Source organism: Vanacampus margaritifer, chromosome 20 (genome assembly GCF_051991255.1).
Source record: "Vanacampus margaritifer isolate UIUO_Vmar chromosome 20, RoL_Vmar_1.0, whole genome shotgun sequence".
Taxonomy (NCBI): Eukaryota; Metazoa; Chordata; class Actinopteri; order Syngnathiformes; family Syngnathidae; genus Vanacampus; species Vanacampus margaritifer.
In genome coordinates, this window is record NC_135451.1 from 5,551,469 (window position 1) to 5,567,650 (window position 16,182).

General features: G+C 38.9%; 1 protein-coding gene and 1 long non-coding RNA gene across 2 annotated transcripts; both read left to right on the forward strand.

Annotated features, from left to right (window-relative positions):
- The first annotated feature begins 444 nt into the window (after positions 1-444).
- LOC144040437 (uncharacterized) lies at positions 445-4,031 on the forward strand. Its single transcript, XR_013289733.1, has 3 exons — positions 445-484; positions 2,831-2,919; positions 3,987-4,031. It is a non-coding gene; the product is annotated as an uncharacterized LOC144040437 (long non-coding RNA).
- Positions 4,032-10,160: 6,129 nt separating this feature from the next.
- Positions 10,161-15,666, forward strand: foxh1 (forkhead box H1). The gene is made up of 3 exons (XM_077554541.1): positions 10,161-11,002; positions 11,398-11,502; positions 12,871-15,666. The coding sequence occupies exons 1-3, from the start codon at positions 10,388-10,390 to the stop codon at positions 13,846-13,848; spliced, it is 1,698 nt and encodes a 565-aa protein (XP_077410667.1). The 5' UTR covers positions 10,161-10,387; the 3' UTR covers positions 13,849-15,666.
- The last annotated feature ends 516 nt before the right edge of the window (positions 15,667-16,182 follow it).

A 16,182-nucleotide genomic window follows, 5' to 3' on the forward strand; every position in this document is an offset into this window, starting at 1 on the left:
ATTTTGTAACAGTACATGAAGATTTTAATTGTCATATTTAACTACACTGTGGTGATTTATGAAGCTCATACTAACTTTTGTAACTAACTTGAGGGGACAGTGATGCTCAACACATCAGTGGAACATTCAACCCAGGGCTTATTTCTCATACACTATTGCATTGGCGACCATTTTGGGTTCATATCAGTGGTCAGTTTTTCAACTGAGATTCACTCACATGGCCAAGATGAGAACAATAAAGAGACTGTGTAAAACAGTACCTGTTCAAGAATTTTAATTTAGGTAAATAAAGTGTTAATGCTATAACAGTTTGCTTGGTTGCTGTCATAGGTATAAGAATGTAATTATGTGTAAATGTGGTTGTAAAAGTAGTTTTCTTTAACCCAAAATTATTTTTAAACTTTTGGACTATTCTGTCAGGTCTACGTTGTGAGGTGGAAGGAAGGTGGACCCAGATGGAGGGGAACAGAGCGACAAGGCAGAGGTATGAAGTGTAAATTGTTTAATTAGATCAAAACGGTAGTAATGACAAAATCAAAACTGTGTTTTGGTACGTACCGGAACACAGGCGGAACTTGTGATTCGAATCGCGTTCCTAAATCTGTCTCAGAATCATGTTGTTATGTGGCAGTTGCCTTTCGTGTTCCATTACGCCTCCAAACGTCACATTGTTTCAGCAAGTGAACATCATGCTATCCCCTTTCTAAAATTGAATAATATCTCACCATTGCACTATATTAAAATGTCTTGAATATGAAAAAAATCCAACCTAAATATACTTCGTATGTGAAACTGCCCTTTCTGCTGATTCATCTACCTACATCATCAAATGTCAACAGTTTTGAACGCGGCGGTTGGTTCAGTAGTAATGGAGCCTCACAATGGACTGATGATAGTCCGTTGCAGGTTCAATTCCTGGTCCAGATGGCATGTTTTGTGCAGGTCATTCTTTATTCCTTTCTAATACTTTCTGTCAAAGCTTAAAATGCCCTGTCGCCCCAAAAAAACAACAAAAAAAACAAAACAAAGAACAAACTGTCTTTGAAATGTAGCCTACAAGTTTTTGATTAAATGTGATGGTATAGTACTGTGGGTTTCATCAAAGCATTTAAGTCATGTTGAGAAATGATCTGTTTCAAAGGAAAAATGAAAAACAAACCAAGCAACAAAAAGCTCATTTGTACTTTATACTTATTTTGATGGTGTGGGGGTTATTCAGTTTTTTGTTTCCCATAATATTATTTCCCTCTCTTATTGCATCCATTACAATTACAGTAAATGCCGATTGCCAGTTGTGTAAATTAGGTATTAGGTAATAGTTAATTCCCTTACTGGGGAGCTGGCAACACTGCTCTACTGTTTGATTGTAATATTTTACAATTGGCCACCAGATGTCGCTGTATGGAACTTTTTCGAATGTTCCAAAAGATCGATTATTTTTGTGAATCAATTGTTCCAAGTGATTTGATCGTTTCAATGTTCCATTTCTGCCATCCCTACAAAGCGGGGAGGAGAACCAGGAGCAGATCATGATTGAAAAAGTATTTAGAGTATGTATTACTGAAAAATTAAGTTGGTAAATGATTCAACACAAGATGCAGCAGCGACCATCAAGATTCTGCTTATTTTCCACCATCCTGCCATTGTCATCCGACTGACACTTCGCCGCCAGTGCTGCTCACGACCCGGACATCGCTCTCGCCCTAGTCATGGTGGGTCTCCTCAACTCCAAAACCATCAAGTTGTATCTCTCACCGTCGTGGCTGAATCACTGCCATTTGCCGCCCGGACTGTTGGCTAACAATTTGACCAAACACTGCTGACTGTCAACTTTGGTCATGTGTGCCCTGCAATTGGCTGGCAACCAGTTGAGGGTGTACCCCGCCTACTGCCCGAAGCCAGCTGGGATAGGCTCCAGCACCCCCGCGACCCTAGTGAGGAAAAGCGGTAAAGAAAATGGATGGATGGATGGATGCTGACTGTCAACTTTGGTCTGCTCAACATTCGGCATGAGTAAAAAACATCTCAACCCGGGACTCCTCATTCACCGTAAAACTGATTTTCTCTGTTCAAGCGAAATTTGGAAACAATCAAATGACTTTTCTCCACTGGAAGAAACAACTTCTTCTCCCAATGTTTACATCTGCAATCGGTGAGTCGTCTTCTTCGTGTATTTTTATGACGGTTAGCAAAATATGTTTATGTGCCCTACAGTCAACTACTGGAATGGAGTGCATTGAGTAGCCTATGCCAACTAACCAGCGTTCGACCAGCATGCATTTAATAAAATGATAAACATTTCACATTAATCGTAGTAACTGCAAAAATATATTTGTTTATTTATTTGCACTTTTCTCAAAACAAAATGTAAAATGGTTGGTTGTATAAATGTTTTTGTAATTAAACGTGCTGTAAAATGTATTCCTAAATAATTGTGAGTCTTTTAAAAAATAGTCATAGTTACTGCCAGATATATATTAATTCAGGTACCTGTGGTTTTAATGGACATTTAATCAATAACGTGTAATTTAATAAAACAAAATAACTGTTGGTGTATTTTTTCAGTCGTCCACCAGATGCTGCTGTTTCGCAACAAATGAACCCCAACGTGCTTTACTGCTTCTCATTTTTACGTCAGGAATTACTTGTTAATTTAAGCGTTGGCATGCTGAGTAGTTTTATTGATGTTAAAGGTAAAAGCTAAGAAAATTAATCTGCATCTGATTTATTGAAGATGAGCTACTCTCAAATCTATTCACCAGTTTTTCACACTTTCAAATGCAATGGATTATCCATTAATTTCAAACCCACAATTTGTTTTCTTTTTCAGCCGAGTATGCCAAGATGATGGGCAAAAGTCATAATAGGTGTCTGATCAAAGAACATTTCCAAGGATGACGTCTACTTTTCTGCCTTTTGGTGAGTCTTCAAATCTTTCTGTATCTCTTACACCCTGCTGATGATGAAAATCCTGCCTCGGGCTGTGTTTCAATAGTCATACAATGTGAAGACTAAATGTTAAACATGTTAAATGTTTTTGTTCTAAGATGTTAATTAGAATGGGCTACTAGTAACCTGAAGAGTTAGGTGTATCTTCTAAACTCGGCAGATTCTATGATATGTATCACATAACTTTGGGTGTCATACTTTTGTTTAATGATTCATCTATTACATAAATTCTTAATACAGTAATTCACTTCAGTACCAGAAGCCTGTATGCAAACTTCCATCATATAAAGATTTTTTTTTTTAATAGTTTTTTTTGGGGGGGGGGCATTCCACATTTATTTATTTATTTATTGAATTTGGTTATTTTTGCTGTGGCATAGGGAGAGCCTGACATAGACTGGCATGTCGATCAACCAATAGGCGAATGGTTCAAAACAAAACACACTTAGTACCGCCCTCTCATTTAGATAATATTTCCTTATGCATTTCATGCTGACATTGCCTACAGCATGAAATAAATATGAGAGCAGAGTGGTTTTATTAATTAATTGATATTTGATTCTATTTATATATTTATTTTTGTACTTATTTCCACATTTATTTTTATGTTTGTACTAGCTTGTTTTTATTTTTGTATTTATTTTTACGTCTGTGTATATATAAATATATTTCTTTATATTTGTACTTGGGGGCGGCACGGTTGCTGACTAGTTAGCACGTTCGCCTCCCAGTGCAGAGGATGTGAGATCGAGTCCGGGCTTCGGCCTTCCTGGGTGGAGTTTGCATGTTCTCCCCGTGCTTGCGTGGGTTTCCTCCGGGTACTCCGGTTTCCTCCCACATTCCAAATACATGCATGGCAGGTTAATTGAACACTCCAAATTGTCTATAGTTGTGAGTGTGATCAATCCTTTTGGTGCGTCAGCTCACCAGTTGCCATGAAGCATTTTGAGATGCCATATTCAGTTTTCCATGCTGCAGAACACTTCCTCGTCCTCTATCAGGACTCAGAGGGTCAAGTATTGATGACATTTGTGCAGATGGAGCAGCAGAAGCAGTTTTTCCTCATCAGCTTAGCAGTTTATGTGACAACCTGCAAAGTCAACAAGTACTTCAGAAAAGGTTACTGAACATTTACTACTTGACATCAATTGAATTGACTTTTCTTTATTAAACCACATATGTCCGCATTCTGAGCAGACCAATAGAATTTAGTGTTAGAGTGAGCAGTCACGTAAAGCAGTTCTGTAGGTAATATATCCCTTTTTTAGTGGGTTTCACGCTCACCTTGAAAAAACTGTTTATTCTTCAAAGTTGCCGCTAGGTCCAAACAACACATTTTTATCAACTTTTCATCTGTGGTTGATCAATTTTAATCCAATTTAGTAAGATTACTTTTTTACATTGAAGGCTATATTTTAGGAATTACAAAAAAGGAAATTCTAAAAAAAAAAAGAAAGAAAAAAACATCAGCACTGTTAGACTGTCGCCCACTCGTTGTCGACGGAGTGGAAGGTGCCATCACAGCACTCATGCAAGGTGCAAATGGCGATTCATAAGGCGACGGCCGACGTACCATACGAGGCCCTCCTCACCCGCACGTACCACAACGGCAAGACCAAGAGGACGACCATATCGGGCACCTTCAACGGCGTCATCTTTGTAGATGTGGGAGCTGTGATGGAGTGCCTGCACATAATGACCGTGATGTCATCTTCTTGGGAGGCAAGGACGCACCATCACATTGTTTTCTTTAAATAAAGTGAGCCTGTGGACGTCCAGTTCCTTTGTTGCTCTCCAGTTTTTGCTCTCCAGTTTTTGCTGTCCAGCTGCGCCGTCCATGGCCGATAAGCCACCGCGCGTTACAGTATGAAATCCAAATATGGATGGATGTTTTATCAAGCACACCACATATAAACAAAATAACCATTACAGCAAATCTCTTATTTTATACAGGTGTTTCAAGTTCACCACTTTTTTCAACATTTCAAATATTGACTTCTCAATCCAACACACTTGTTTGTAATGAAAATACATCTTTTTATAGTATTAACACACTAATATTTCTTATAAGTGTAAATCAGCGACTTAAATGTCTTGTTTCTACGCTACTTGATTCCTTTAATTAACTTTTCTGTCATCAATACAGGTCACGAAATGACCCATATAACAAGATTCAATATTATACTGTATCGTAACAGAAAACACTATGACATTCTAAACAATTCTTATTCATTAAACAATTCTATAGATTAAATCCCACTTATAAGTTCTAAAACTGCCAATGGCTTTCTAGAACATTCAAGAGTGTACAGTAGTGTCCAACTGAAGAAAGATAAAGACAAAATACAACTTTGCTATCAAGACATACATAGGAAACTCTTTTTCGACCGTTTGTATCTGGGACCTCATTCTTTTGGTCACAAGCTGTAGGTTGTAAACAAATAAACGAGCTGCCTCAGGCCAAAAAGTAAATATGTCTTAAGACATTAATGTTCTCATAAGTAATTGGCACCAATCAAAATAGCTTTGTAATTACTTACAGATGCCACACGATGACAGCAAAGCACTTTTTTCCCCTATGAGACAAGGCTATGTATTAACTAAATCAAGCACCTTCATTGGCCCAAAGATGCCACAAAATGGCGCCAAAGCGATATTGTTATATTAGACATGGCTTTCAGCTAATAGAAATAGTTCAAATGATTTTTTTACGTCTATAGCCGTCAATGGCAGTGAATGATTTAAATGTTCTTAGGACACAAAAACCTGTTTTTTGAGCATCCCATGCGCTGCTCTGTCACTTGAAGACACCAGTCTTCAAATGTTTGTCTTAAAACGTCTTGATGTACCAAAATCTCTTGAGACATCTTTAGTTTGGTTATTACGTAATTTTAGGACATCTTAAGAAGACATGTTGATGGCTGGGTTTCATACATGTATAAATGATATGCTTAATGATGTTTACAGGAGGACAAAATTATGTTTTTCATTAAAGAATTATAACTAATTCAACAAAAGATGCCTCTGCCAAATCTAATATTGGGATCTAAGGAACTGAGCGATAAAAGAAAAATGGGGTCTTCAAATCAGCACATATTGTCCACTTGTTAAAAAAATTGTGAGCATCCGCCACAAACTCCTCCACCCCCGCCTACCTTCTAAATGATCTTAAAAAAAAAAACTATCGACAATTCCTAAATAGCTTTTTAGAAAATGATGCAATACATAATCAAGAAATGCTGATTCTATCATTTATAAAGTATTAAAATGCAATCATTGATCACATTATAGATGAGCTTATTAACGATGGGTAACACATTTATGATTGATGATGATTTATGATTTATTAAATACATACTAATGATTATGTCAGAAACATGCTTTATAAATGATTAACTCACTATTAACCTAATGCTTAACTGATGCTTAGGACAGTACTCATAAAGTGAGAGTTACTGTATTTACAAAGAAGTAATGCGTTAGTAAGGTTAGAGTATTAGTTATTGTAAAAAAGTAACTAAGTTACAGTAATGCGTTACTAGTAACTAGTTACTGACCAACACTGTTAAAGTTTTTTTTCCATTGGTTTGGCTCATTTCTTGAAACTGAGATGACATTTTCAAAACTGCAAGCTCATTTGGCCAAACAGATTTGCATTTGTGCACAATCATTTTATTAGCAAAAGCACATATCTATCCCAAAACTGGTCCCACATGCTTCACTCCAAATTCCTTTCCCAAACAAAGAGTCGGCACTGTCACAAATGCAAAGATCCTTCTCAATTGCTTTGGCTCAACACCATGGATACGATACGATAAGATATACTTTTATCATCATCATTTTATGATCATCTGCAAAAGCTCATATCTCTCCCAAAACAGCTTACCTATGTGTCAAAATCAAATATCTATGCCATACAAGTAGTCAGTGACCCCAAAATGCATCATCCCTTCACACTTTTATAAATGTGGGGGGGTAAGGATACTTAGTATCTAAAACAAAAAAAACACTGTCTGTCTATCTTACAATAAAATGCTCCCTGGAAATATAAATGTCCCACATTTATTTATTTCTTGTTTTATTCATTCATTTATTTTTTGCAAGTGTTTTTCATTAACTTTTATTGTATTCTATCTTTTTTAATATAGTGACTGTGCTGTGAAAGACCTTTTTAATTCCTGTATGTTTAGAGCATATTTTAACAATAAAACTGAGATTCTAATTTCAGCAATGGTTCATGTGACTAATTCAACTTTTACAAACAATACAGACAATATACCAAATACAACAGAGTAGCTAATGTTTCATTGCTTAAAAAAAAGTTTTTAATTTTCTAAACGCATCATAGGCAGGATATTATTCTTTATTCTTCAACAGGTAATACAGAGTCACAAAGTGTGGGACAAGCACCCCAAGTGGTATGTGGACTCCCTCTAGTTGCATACAAAAAGCATCCTTGCCCAAGCATGCTGTGGTTCACTTGTATTTCTTATCTTCTATAATTTGCATTTAACATTTGCTCAGTCTGTTTTAAAACATTTATTTATGTGCAGTTTGTATTTTATTACTTGAATCACCCACTACAGTTTTTAATTTAAGCACAGTAATAATATACATAATATAGAAAAGCAAGAAAACTTTGCATGAAAAAAAAGTTCAAAGTCAAAGTTAGATCGAACATTAAAATGGATTGTGAAGTCTCCACACTTCCACAAATGCAGAAGTAGAAATGTCCCTGCCACTGAAGGCCTTAACTTCATTTCTCATCTTGGGGATGCGCAGGATGCATCCCTGGGCAGCTTTAAGGGGATTTGTCCAGACACAATCAGTGAACAGTGTTGTTCTAGAATAGACGCTTTCCCATTCATATGGTTTCGCCATTCTTCGCAGGCGTAGTTCACTAATCCAGGCCAAACCTATTAGGCGACACTCCAGCACACAGGAAGAGATAGATTGACAGTTTGTATTTAAATCATTGAGCACTTCACTACGTATGCAAATTGCTTCAAAACATTGTGCATAGGGAACGAATGTGGGGGTTGCCTGCACATGTTTGACTTCAATGTTACACAAAATCAACACAGAATCAAATTTTGTGGGAGTTCTAAATGACTGTGTTTATTATGACGCTCCATAATATACTGAGTTGAAACCACTAGAGGGAGACACACTTTTTTGTGTCTGCAAGGATTCAGAGAAACAAATCTCCAGCAAGTTGCAGCAGGTGAAAAAAGTTAAGTAATCAACAACAACAACAAAAACAAGAAGGTCGGTAACGTTCAAAAGCAGCAGAATCACGTGGTAAGACCTATTGTTATTTGATGAAATTGAACACAAGCAAATTAAAATTAAAAATAAATAAAAGTAGCGGCATGTGTACAAAGTAAATATTTGTACCTCAAGTTTTTGAGAACTGTACAGCAGGGTAAATAATGAATAGTAGGGTGACCATATTCCCATCCCCCCCCCCCCCCCCCCCCCCCCCAAAAAAAAAGATAACACTTTCCCCGGCCTTGAAATTGTGGTACCAGTCGCAGTTATACAGTGTACTTCACCTCCTATTAGTCACGCAATGCTAACCGGACATTTTCATTAATTTATAAAACCCCCGGACGCCAGAACAGGACGTAAGAAAATGTTTTTTCCTCCCTACAATATAGTATATACCCAAAATATGAGCCGAAAATTGGGATATTTAACTGCACGTTTAAATAAAGTAACTGCTCGCCAGAAAAGGTAAATATTTACTATACGAGGGACATAAGGTTGGGCCAATAAGAATATAAGTGCAACATGCCAAATGCTGGTGTTTTGCTAATACAGTAATAAAGTTGAGCCAACATGAGAAAATGTTTGAAAAAGGAGCAAATACGTTGTTAAAAAAAAATACTGTCATTTTATTGTTGGGTCTGTTTTGAATCAATCAAAAGCTACTTCCCATAATTGTTATATATTTCCATTAGTATTTTCATTTTAAGGGATTTAAAGTGACAGTTGATAGGATGTACAAATGTGTCCATTTTTTTACGTCCTGTTCGGGCGTAAAAACAACAATGGTACGTAGAGTCAATATTTGCTATTTGAGGGCTGCAATGTGGGGTCAGTATAAGAAATGTTTGGAGAAAAAAAAGGTGCAAATGTAGTAATCAAAATATGCAATTTTAGGGATATAAGCAGGGCCAATTGAGTCAGCCAGTACTGTCTATTGATAACCTGTGTGTGCGTGTGTGGTAATGTACAGTATAAAGCCTATATGACGTGTAACGATAAATATTTAAACAGATAGTCTGTTTACAAAAAATAGTGGATGTTTACTGTCTACTGTTTATTTTATACGTGCCAGTTAATAGGCCTACGTCTTTTTATAATAGACCTAATAAAAACTGACACAGACCACTCAACGTGTGAAGTAGCAAAGTAAATTATGATTTTGTTGATTCGAGGCTTTTCCAACGGAACATTTTGGGGTATTTTGGAAATACAAGATTGTTCTTGTCCAAGGTGTGAATGCCCTGCCCATCGACGACACTTCGCAGCTTGTCAGCCTAACAAAACCTACAAATGGTTTTGAATGGCCCCCGAAATCTACTCACATGCTAAACAGCTTGCTTTTTTTTTTTTTTTTTGGGATGTACTGTCGGTCGTCATCTTGCCAACGGGGTTTCTTCTAATCTAACTTGTTTTCACGGTCTTGCTGGGAAGCAAGAGTTGGCACATTAGCACTACGTCAATTGGAACAAAAGATGTGCATTCCCGAAACTCTCCATTTTCTGTGGTGAATGGCATCCTGCGAAGTACCCGAGAAGTCAAACTGTGAGTAACATGTTTGGAAACTAGAGCCTTGCAGTTATGCATGCAAGTTTTCGTTTTTAAATTTTGCATTTATGTAATTTATCGAATGAGTGATCTGAGATTATTTTAACTGCAAATAATCTCATAATGCAATTGCTTTCAGGATTAATTTAGTACAATGTTGGTAATTACAGTAGTTTGCAAATGACAGATTCCTTTTGTATATTGCCTGTAAAAAAAAAAATGTTGATTGCATGTAAGACTCAATTGAAATTACCACTTGTTAAACAGCTCTCTATTATCCTCCTTTTAGAGTGCATTCAGTATAACTTAATACTGGTTGTAGTTTATTGGTGATAATTAGATGGATAAATTCCATTTTAATTAGTTTTTATGTTTATAATTGTAATACCTGTATCTTCCCTGGCAAAACGCAACGGTCGTGCGTAAATCCTTTTCAAATACGCTCCATCTCCAGAACAAACTCTGCATCAATGCGTTAAAGTGGTAAACTGATATTATCATAAAGGTACTTTACAGGTTTACTATCGTATACACAAGTCCCTCCCCAGCCCCCCCGCGGCGATCAGTCATCCTGCTCTCAGATAACGCGTCATTCTCTTCTCGATTACGCAGCGGGATTTACATGAAACTGTTAATTGTTTGCTCTTCAAATAGCCAGCCTGGAGCCAGCAGTCTGCCACAAGTTAAGGACCGACTCTTTGACCGCCCACCCCCAACCAGCCCCCTTCTATCTCTCTACCTCTCCGTCCTCCTGTCCGAACGTGTTGGAACCATAAGCATGACAAAGCACTGGCCGGGCCACAATCTGATGGCACCACCCGCTTTCGCCCACCTCGCAGACCATCAGCTCGACTTGAGCTGGGATGTGCGGCAAAGTTGTCCGCCCGGCCACCCAGTCCGGCACTGGAGCAACCAGCAATCGGCTCAGATGGTTCTCCCCCAGCACCCGCCACCGAGCTTGGAAAAGCCCGCAGTAGCGCAACAGCAGGAGCACATGAGCGGCGCGTTCATGGACAAACTCGGAGCACCGCAGCCGTCGTATGGGAACGCTCACGATGCCGAGCCGAAACAAGAAGCTGCTCCGCGGGGTGCGCGGAGCGGTGACCGGGACACGACCAGCGCAAAAGGCGGCAAGAAGAAGAATTATCAGCGGTACCCCAAACCACCGTACTCGTACCTTGCCATGATTGCCATGGTGATTCAACGCTCTCCAGAGAAGAAGCTGACGTTATCTGAGGTAAACAAGAATATAAACATGCATGTGTCGGCTAATTGTCGCTTTGGGTGTATTTTACGCACAGACGTGTTTAACTTTAGCAGGTCAATGACTTAATGACACAACAAAAGTGGAACTTTCTTCAAGAAAATAACGTATCATTGTTGCCAATACTATAAATGTAGTGTCAATATTGGACAGAAAACAGCAACGCTTGTTGACACTTGAGTGACTGCCAGCCATGCCATTATTGGGTTTGCTGTGATAAGCTTGCACCGCAGTGAAACCAGATGCTGATATGTATCATGATTAGACACAGGACAGTACATGAGCCTCTACACAATTTATTAGTTTTGTTTATCAAGCATTATTGTCATATATCTTGCAGTGATTCATGTTTGTTGGTCTCGTTTCAGATTCTGAAGGAGATCAGCACCCTTTTCCCATTCTTCAAGGGGAACTACAAAGGCTGGAGAGATTCTGTGCGACACAACCTGTCTTCATACGAATGCTTTGTTAAGGTTTGTATACTCATACTTTTGCAGTGAAAGAAGTTGAGTGTATACACCATTACCATTTATCATGAGTTATTTGAAGACCACCGTTTGAAATTGCAAACCGTTTAGTTGAATACTTCTTTCTAGGCCAATAACCAATATTTGGAGCTGATATTCCCTTTCGGTTGAAAATTCTAGCAAAAAGGCTCCCAGGGCCATCGGCATGTCTTAAACAGTTAAATGAAAACTGGAACAAGTGAATAGCGCCATATTCTTTTCTACAGTAAAAGTTTTTCCAAATTTCAAAATATCTGGAATGTTAATTTCAAACAAAAACTAACAAACTTTTTCATGCAAAGGTGCGGAGAGTTTCCAGGGTCAGCGGTGTCTCTTTATAAAGTTAAGTGAAAATTGAAATAAGAAGTGGTAATTTTGCCATGACCGTCAACGCACTACTTAAGAGTTATTTTGCCATAAATTGCGCAAGAACTACAAGTACAAATTCTACTCCAATAAATGTGTACCAGCTTGAGGTGTAGTGGTTAGAATACAGGTCAGCGTCAAGGGTTCAAATGACCTGTCTGTGCTTTTTTTTTAAGCTATGTTTAAAATTTCTTGCAGCTAGTTGGGAGTTATAAACGAGCCATTTTGTTTCACATGTTTGTTGAAGAATTGAACAGTTAAGCAGTCGGGACTGATGATACCCTAACGGCCACAGCTGTCTCTTTTCACAAAGTTTTCAATTTGTTTTGTCAGTGAAAATATACCAGCCTACTATACGCTTAATTTACAAGGTAGTTGATTCATGACATTGAATCAGAATTACAGTTTGAGGAACTTTAAGCTTGTCTGTAGTGAATTTGTTGATGTGACTTTACAATGCTAACCGCTAAGCTAAGCGGTCACGTGGCAAAACAACGCTAACGGGAGGTGTCGGTCATGACAAAATAACTACTTCAATTTAAATAGTTTCCTCAATTTAACACATTTTTTAAATTAATATTTTATTGGCCAACAGCTTTTTTAAAAACATCCAATGCTAATATTGGTCAAAATGCTGAACATCAGTGTTGATTATCAGCTAGATTGATAAATGCTCTATCTCTACCCAAACTAAACTCTTTCTCAAAACTGACAATCAAAATGTATAAATGAGACAACTGATCTATACAGAATCCTCAAACTTGCCAGATGCTGTATATATTGTTTTTAAAGTGGAAAAAAATATATACATGGAGGGCTTCCATTAGCAAATTTCTACTTGTTGCGACAACACTGATGGTCTTGAAATCCTAAACCAGTTTGAAGCTTCTTCGTGTTCGTGGTTATTGTGAGTAAATGTGAAATAGTGGTTTGAATATTCATCATCCATTCCTCCTTGCACCCCCGCAGGTGTTAAAAGATCCCAGCAAGCCTCAGGGCAAAGGTAACTTCTGGGCCGTGGAGCTGAGCTGCGTTCCCATGGAGCTCTTAAAGAGGCAGAACACGGCCGTGTCCCGCCAGGATGAGACCATCTTCGCTCAGGATCTGGCCCCTTACATCCTGCAGGGTCACAAGCCAGAATCTGAGCCACCACTGCCGCCGCCCACTGACCCTGTGACAACCCTCCCCCCCATGCGGCCCAGGGATCTCTCCCCTCCCCAAGAGGACTTTTACCGACCCAAGCTGGACTCATCCTTCGCTATTGACTCTTTGCTCCACAGCCTTCGCCCCAATAGCGGTTCAGGGGTTGTCGACGTGGGCATGAGAGACTGTTGGGGCGAGACGGAGCGCCCCCAGTTATCGCCCTTGCCGCGTCCCCGCTACGCATCTTCTGCCCGTAGTGTTTCTGCCAGCTCTGCTAGCCCAGCTTCCACCTCCTCTTCATCCTCTGAAGACGACTGGAAGGGGGTCTCCTTTCATGGGAAGCGTCTCCCACCTGATGGTCAAGCGGGTTCAAGCGGTTATGAGGAATATAAACCTCCACTACATAAATCAGCGCGGCGGGATGCAATCGCAGCCCCTTGGGAGCTGCCAACTTCCTACGCCAAATACGCCCCGCCCAATGCAGTTGCCCCACCAAGCATGCGGTTCAACAGCGGTTCTCTAATGCCCCTACATGGTGGACTTCCTTTTTACAGCTATGGCAGCTCTCATGTGGCGCCAAGTCACTTTCTCAGCCACACTTACTGGCCAATCTTCCCCAGCGGGCGGGTTTCCGTCCAACCCCCTCCGCTCGTCATGGACTTGGACCACATGCTGCAGTCCGCGCCACCAAATAAGAGTGTGTTTGACGCATTACTGCCACCCAATCAAAACTCGCATCACCAAGCAGCCAGTCAGTACACGCTACAGAATGCGTCGTCCCTAAACCGGTACTCTCAGTATTGACTCCTTTATGCTATTGACTTTTTAAACCGTCACTTTATGGCATGCAATCCACAATTTACATTTGTTTGTGCAAAACTTCAAAGGGAAAGTCAACCCATTTTTTTGTTTTTTTCCTCATAGGTGATGTAGCATGACTCCTTCCTTGTGATTGACTCCAAGTTAGCCTTGAAAGCTGCGATATGGAACTTTTTTTCTCTCACAAAAATAACTTTACAATAAGCTTTTTATTTGACCATTTACGACTGAAATGCCTTCTAATTAGTAGATCAACACCTTAGCTGTTCACAATGGGTACTCCTGCAAGCCTCTGGCCAATAGTTTTCAGACTGGATTCGGGTTAGAATTTCCCCGCGCCCTGTCTGCGGATGTGACGTAATGTGCGTGGTGTGTATGTGAAGAACGGTATGTGCAGTTTCATTTTTCATCAGCAGGTGGCAGTAGCGATTCAAAATGGAATATTCTAAATTCAGTAGCTTTAAAGGGAAAGGCAATCCCAAAATGTTCTTGACAATATGTTGTATGCGCCTCCTTCAGTCTAAAAATAGCATTTTGATTAATATTGCGTTTGTGGAATATGAATTAAGCAGCAAAATCCACCAGTTTTTAATCTATCTCGGGGTGGCCATTTTGTCACTTGTTGAATAAAATGACATCACAATTGCTCAGCGCTCGGGCAACAGACAATCAGGGCTCAGCTGTTTTCGGAGTTTGGTCATGTGACAAACGCAAGCTGAGCTGTATTTTCAGTTAACTGCAATTACAAAATAGCCGCCCCCTGAGATGGATAATAACAGGTGGATTTCTGATTAATACTGTGTTTGTGGAATATGAATTAAGCAGCAAAATCCACCTATTTTTTATCCATCTCAAGCGGCGGCCAGTTTGCCACTTATTGAATAAAAATAACATCAAAATTGCTCAGCGCTCAGGCAGCGGCCAATCAAGGGCTCAGCTGTTTTCAGAGTTTGTCATGTGACATTGACAAGCTGAACTGTGATTAGTCGTTATGAGACCTGAGCAACTGTGATGTCATTTTCAGTTGACAGCAATTACAATATGGCTGCCCCCCTGAGATGGATAAAAACAGGTGGATTTTGCTGCTCAATTCATATTCCACAAGCGCAATATTAATCCGAATGCTGTGTTTAGAATAGTGGGGCCGCATAGAACAAATTATAGTAAAAAAACAACAACAACCTCTTTATTGAAAACAAACTACCTCATATTGTACAACCAAGCATATCTACCTCATTCCTACAAGGAAAACAATTTGCATATTCCCACATACAGCATTATCACTGCACTGCCGGCCTTACTTGGACTGTTTTTTTTATTAGTAAGATTGCCTTTATTGGACAGCTGAATGTGTTTTTTTCCCGAATTTTACGATTGTTTGAAAGGAACTGGGCAGTAAATGGTGCATATGATAAAACCTTGGTGTTACAAACTCATTAAATACAATAAATTTGTCCTGCTTTAATAGTGCATTGAAGGGCATGATATATTATAGACATTTACACTGCATTACTACTTGCACGGATCAATCATGCTAATTGTTTGTAGCAGTTGTAATGTCCTTTTAAATATTGCTCAGGTTCGTCTCTTTTTAAGACTCAGACTACCTCATGTTTTTATGCTGTCGAAAATGTGGACTTTGCACTGTGGGTTAATTTGCACTCTTTTGTAGTCATGTGATTGTCTATCAAAACAAACTGTCTACCTGTGAATATTTTTGTTTTTAAAAAATATGTCATCCTTTTGCCTTGAGGTTGTCTCTGGGGCAGAAGTGTGTAAAGAATGTCATGGTGCTGAACAGGGTTGATAATAAAAGGCTGTTTTAGTCTAATTGTTTAGTGTTATTAAATTTGTAAATACTGTACTCTATGAAGTGGAATTATGATGATTTATGACCAAAATCGATTAAAAATAAAAGTAAGACTTCGGCTTATCTGGCAAGAGATTTTATCATTGTACTATGCATAATTTAATTTAAAAATATATATATATTTTTTAAACAGAAATATTGATGTCAGCATTTACAGAACATTCTTTTAATAGTTGCCTCATCTTAAATGAGTCATGTTTGGTGTCAAAGAAGCCGCAGCTCTTGCAAGCTTTGAGCTGATAAACTAACGGAGATAATTCTGGGTAGGCTCAAAGGCTCTCCAATCTTTCATAGTACCACAGATGGTGTTTGAGCACAGGAATTGAGATCTATAAACACAGACGTTATCTTTGATCAACCGTCCGCGGGCTCCGAATTGGAATTTGCAGCGAGCGCAAAGAAACCATCTGATTTACATCCAAAATCCAGCAGCCGTCAACCTCCTGCTG

What these genes read in the sequence shown, in the direction of transcription:
- foxh1 (XM_077554541.1), top strand. Translation starts at nt 10,388, where the DNA reads ATGAAACTGTTAATTGTTTGCTCTTCAAATAGCCAGCCTGGAGCCAGC. An exon ending in AGAAGCTGACGTTATCTGAG is followed by an intron (nt 11,003 to 11,397) that starts GTAAACAAGAAT and finishes GTCTCGTTTCAG; the next exon opens with ATTCTGAAGGAGATCAGCAC. An exon ending in CATACGAATGCTTTGTTAAG is followed by an intron (nt 11,503 to 12,870) that starts GTTTGTATACTC and finishes GCACCCCCGCAG; the next exon opens with GTGTTAAAAGATCCCAGCAA.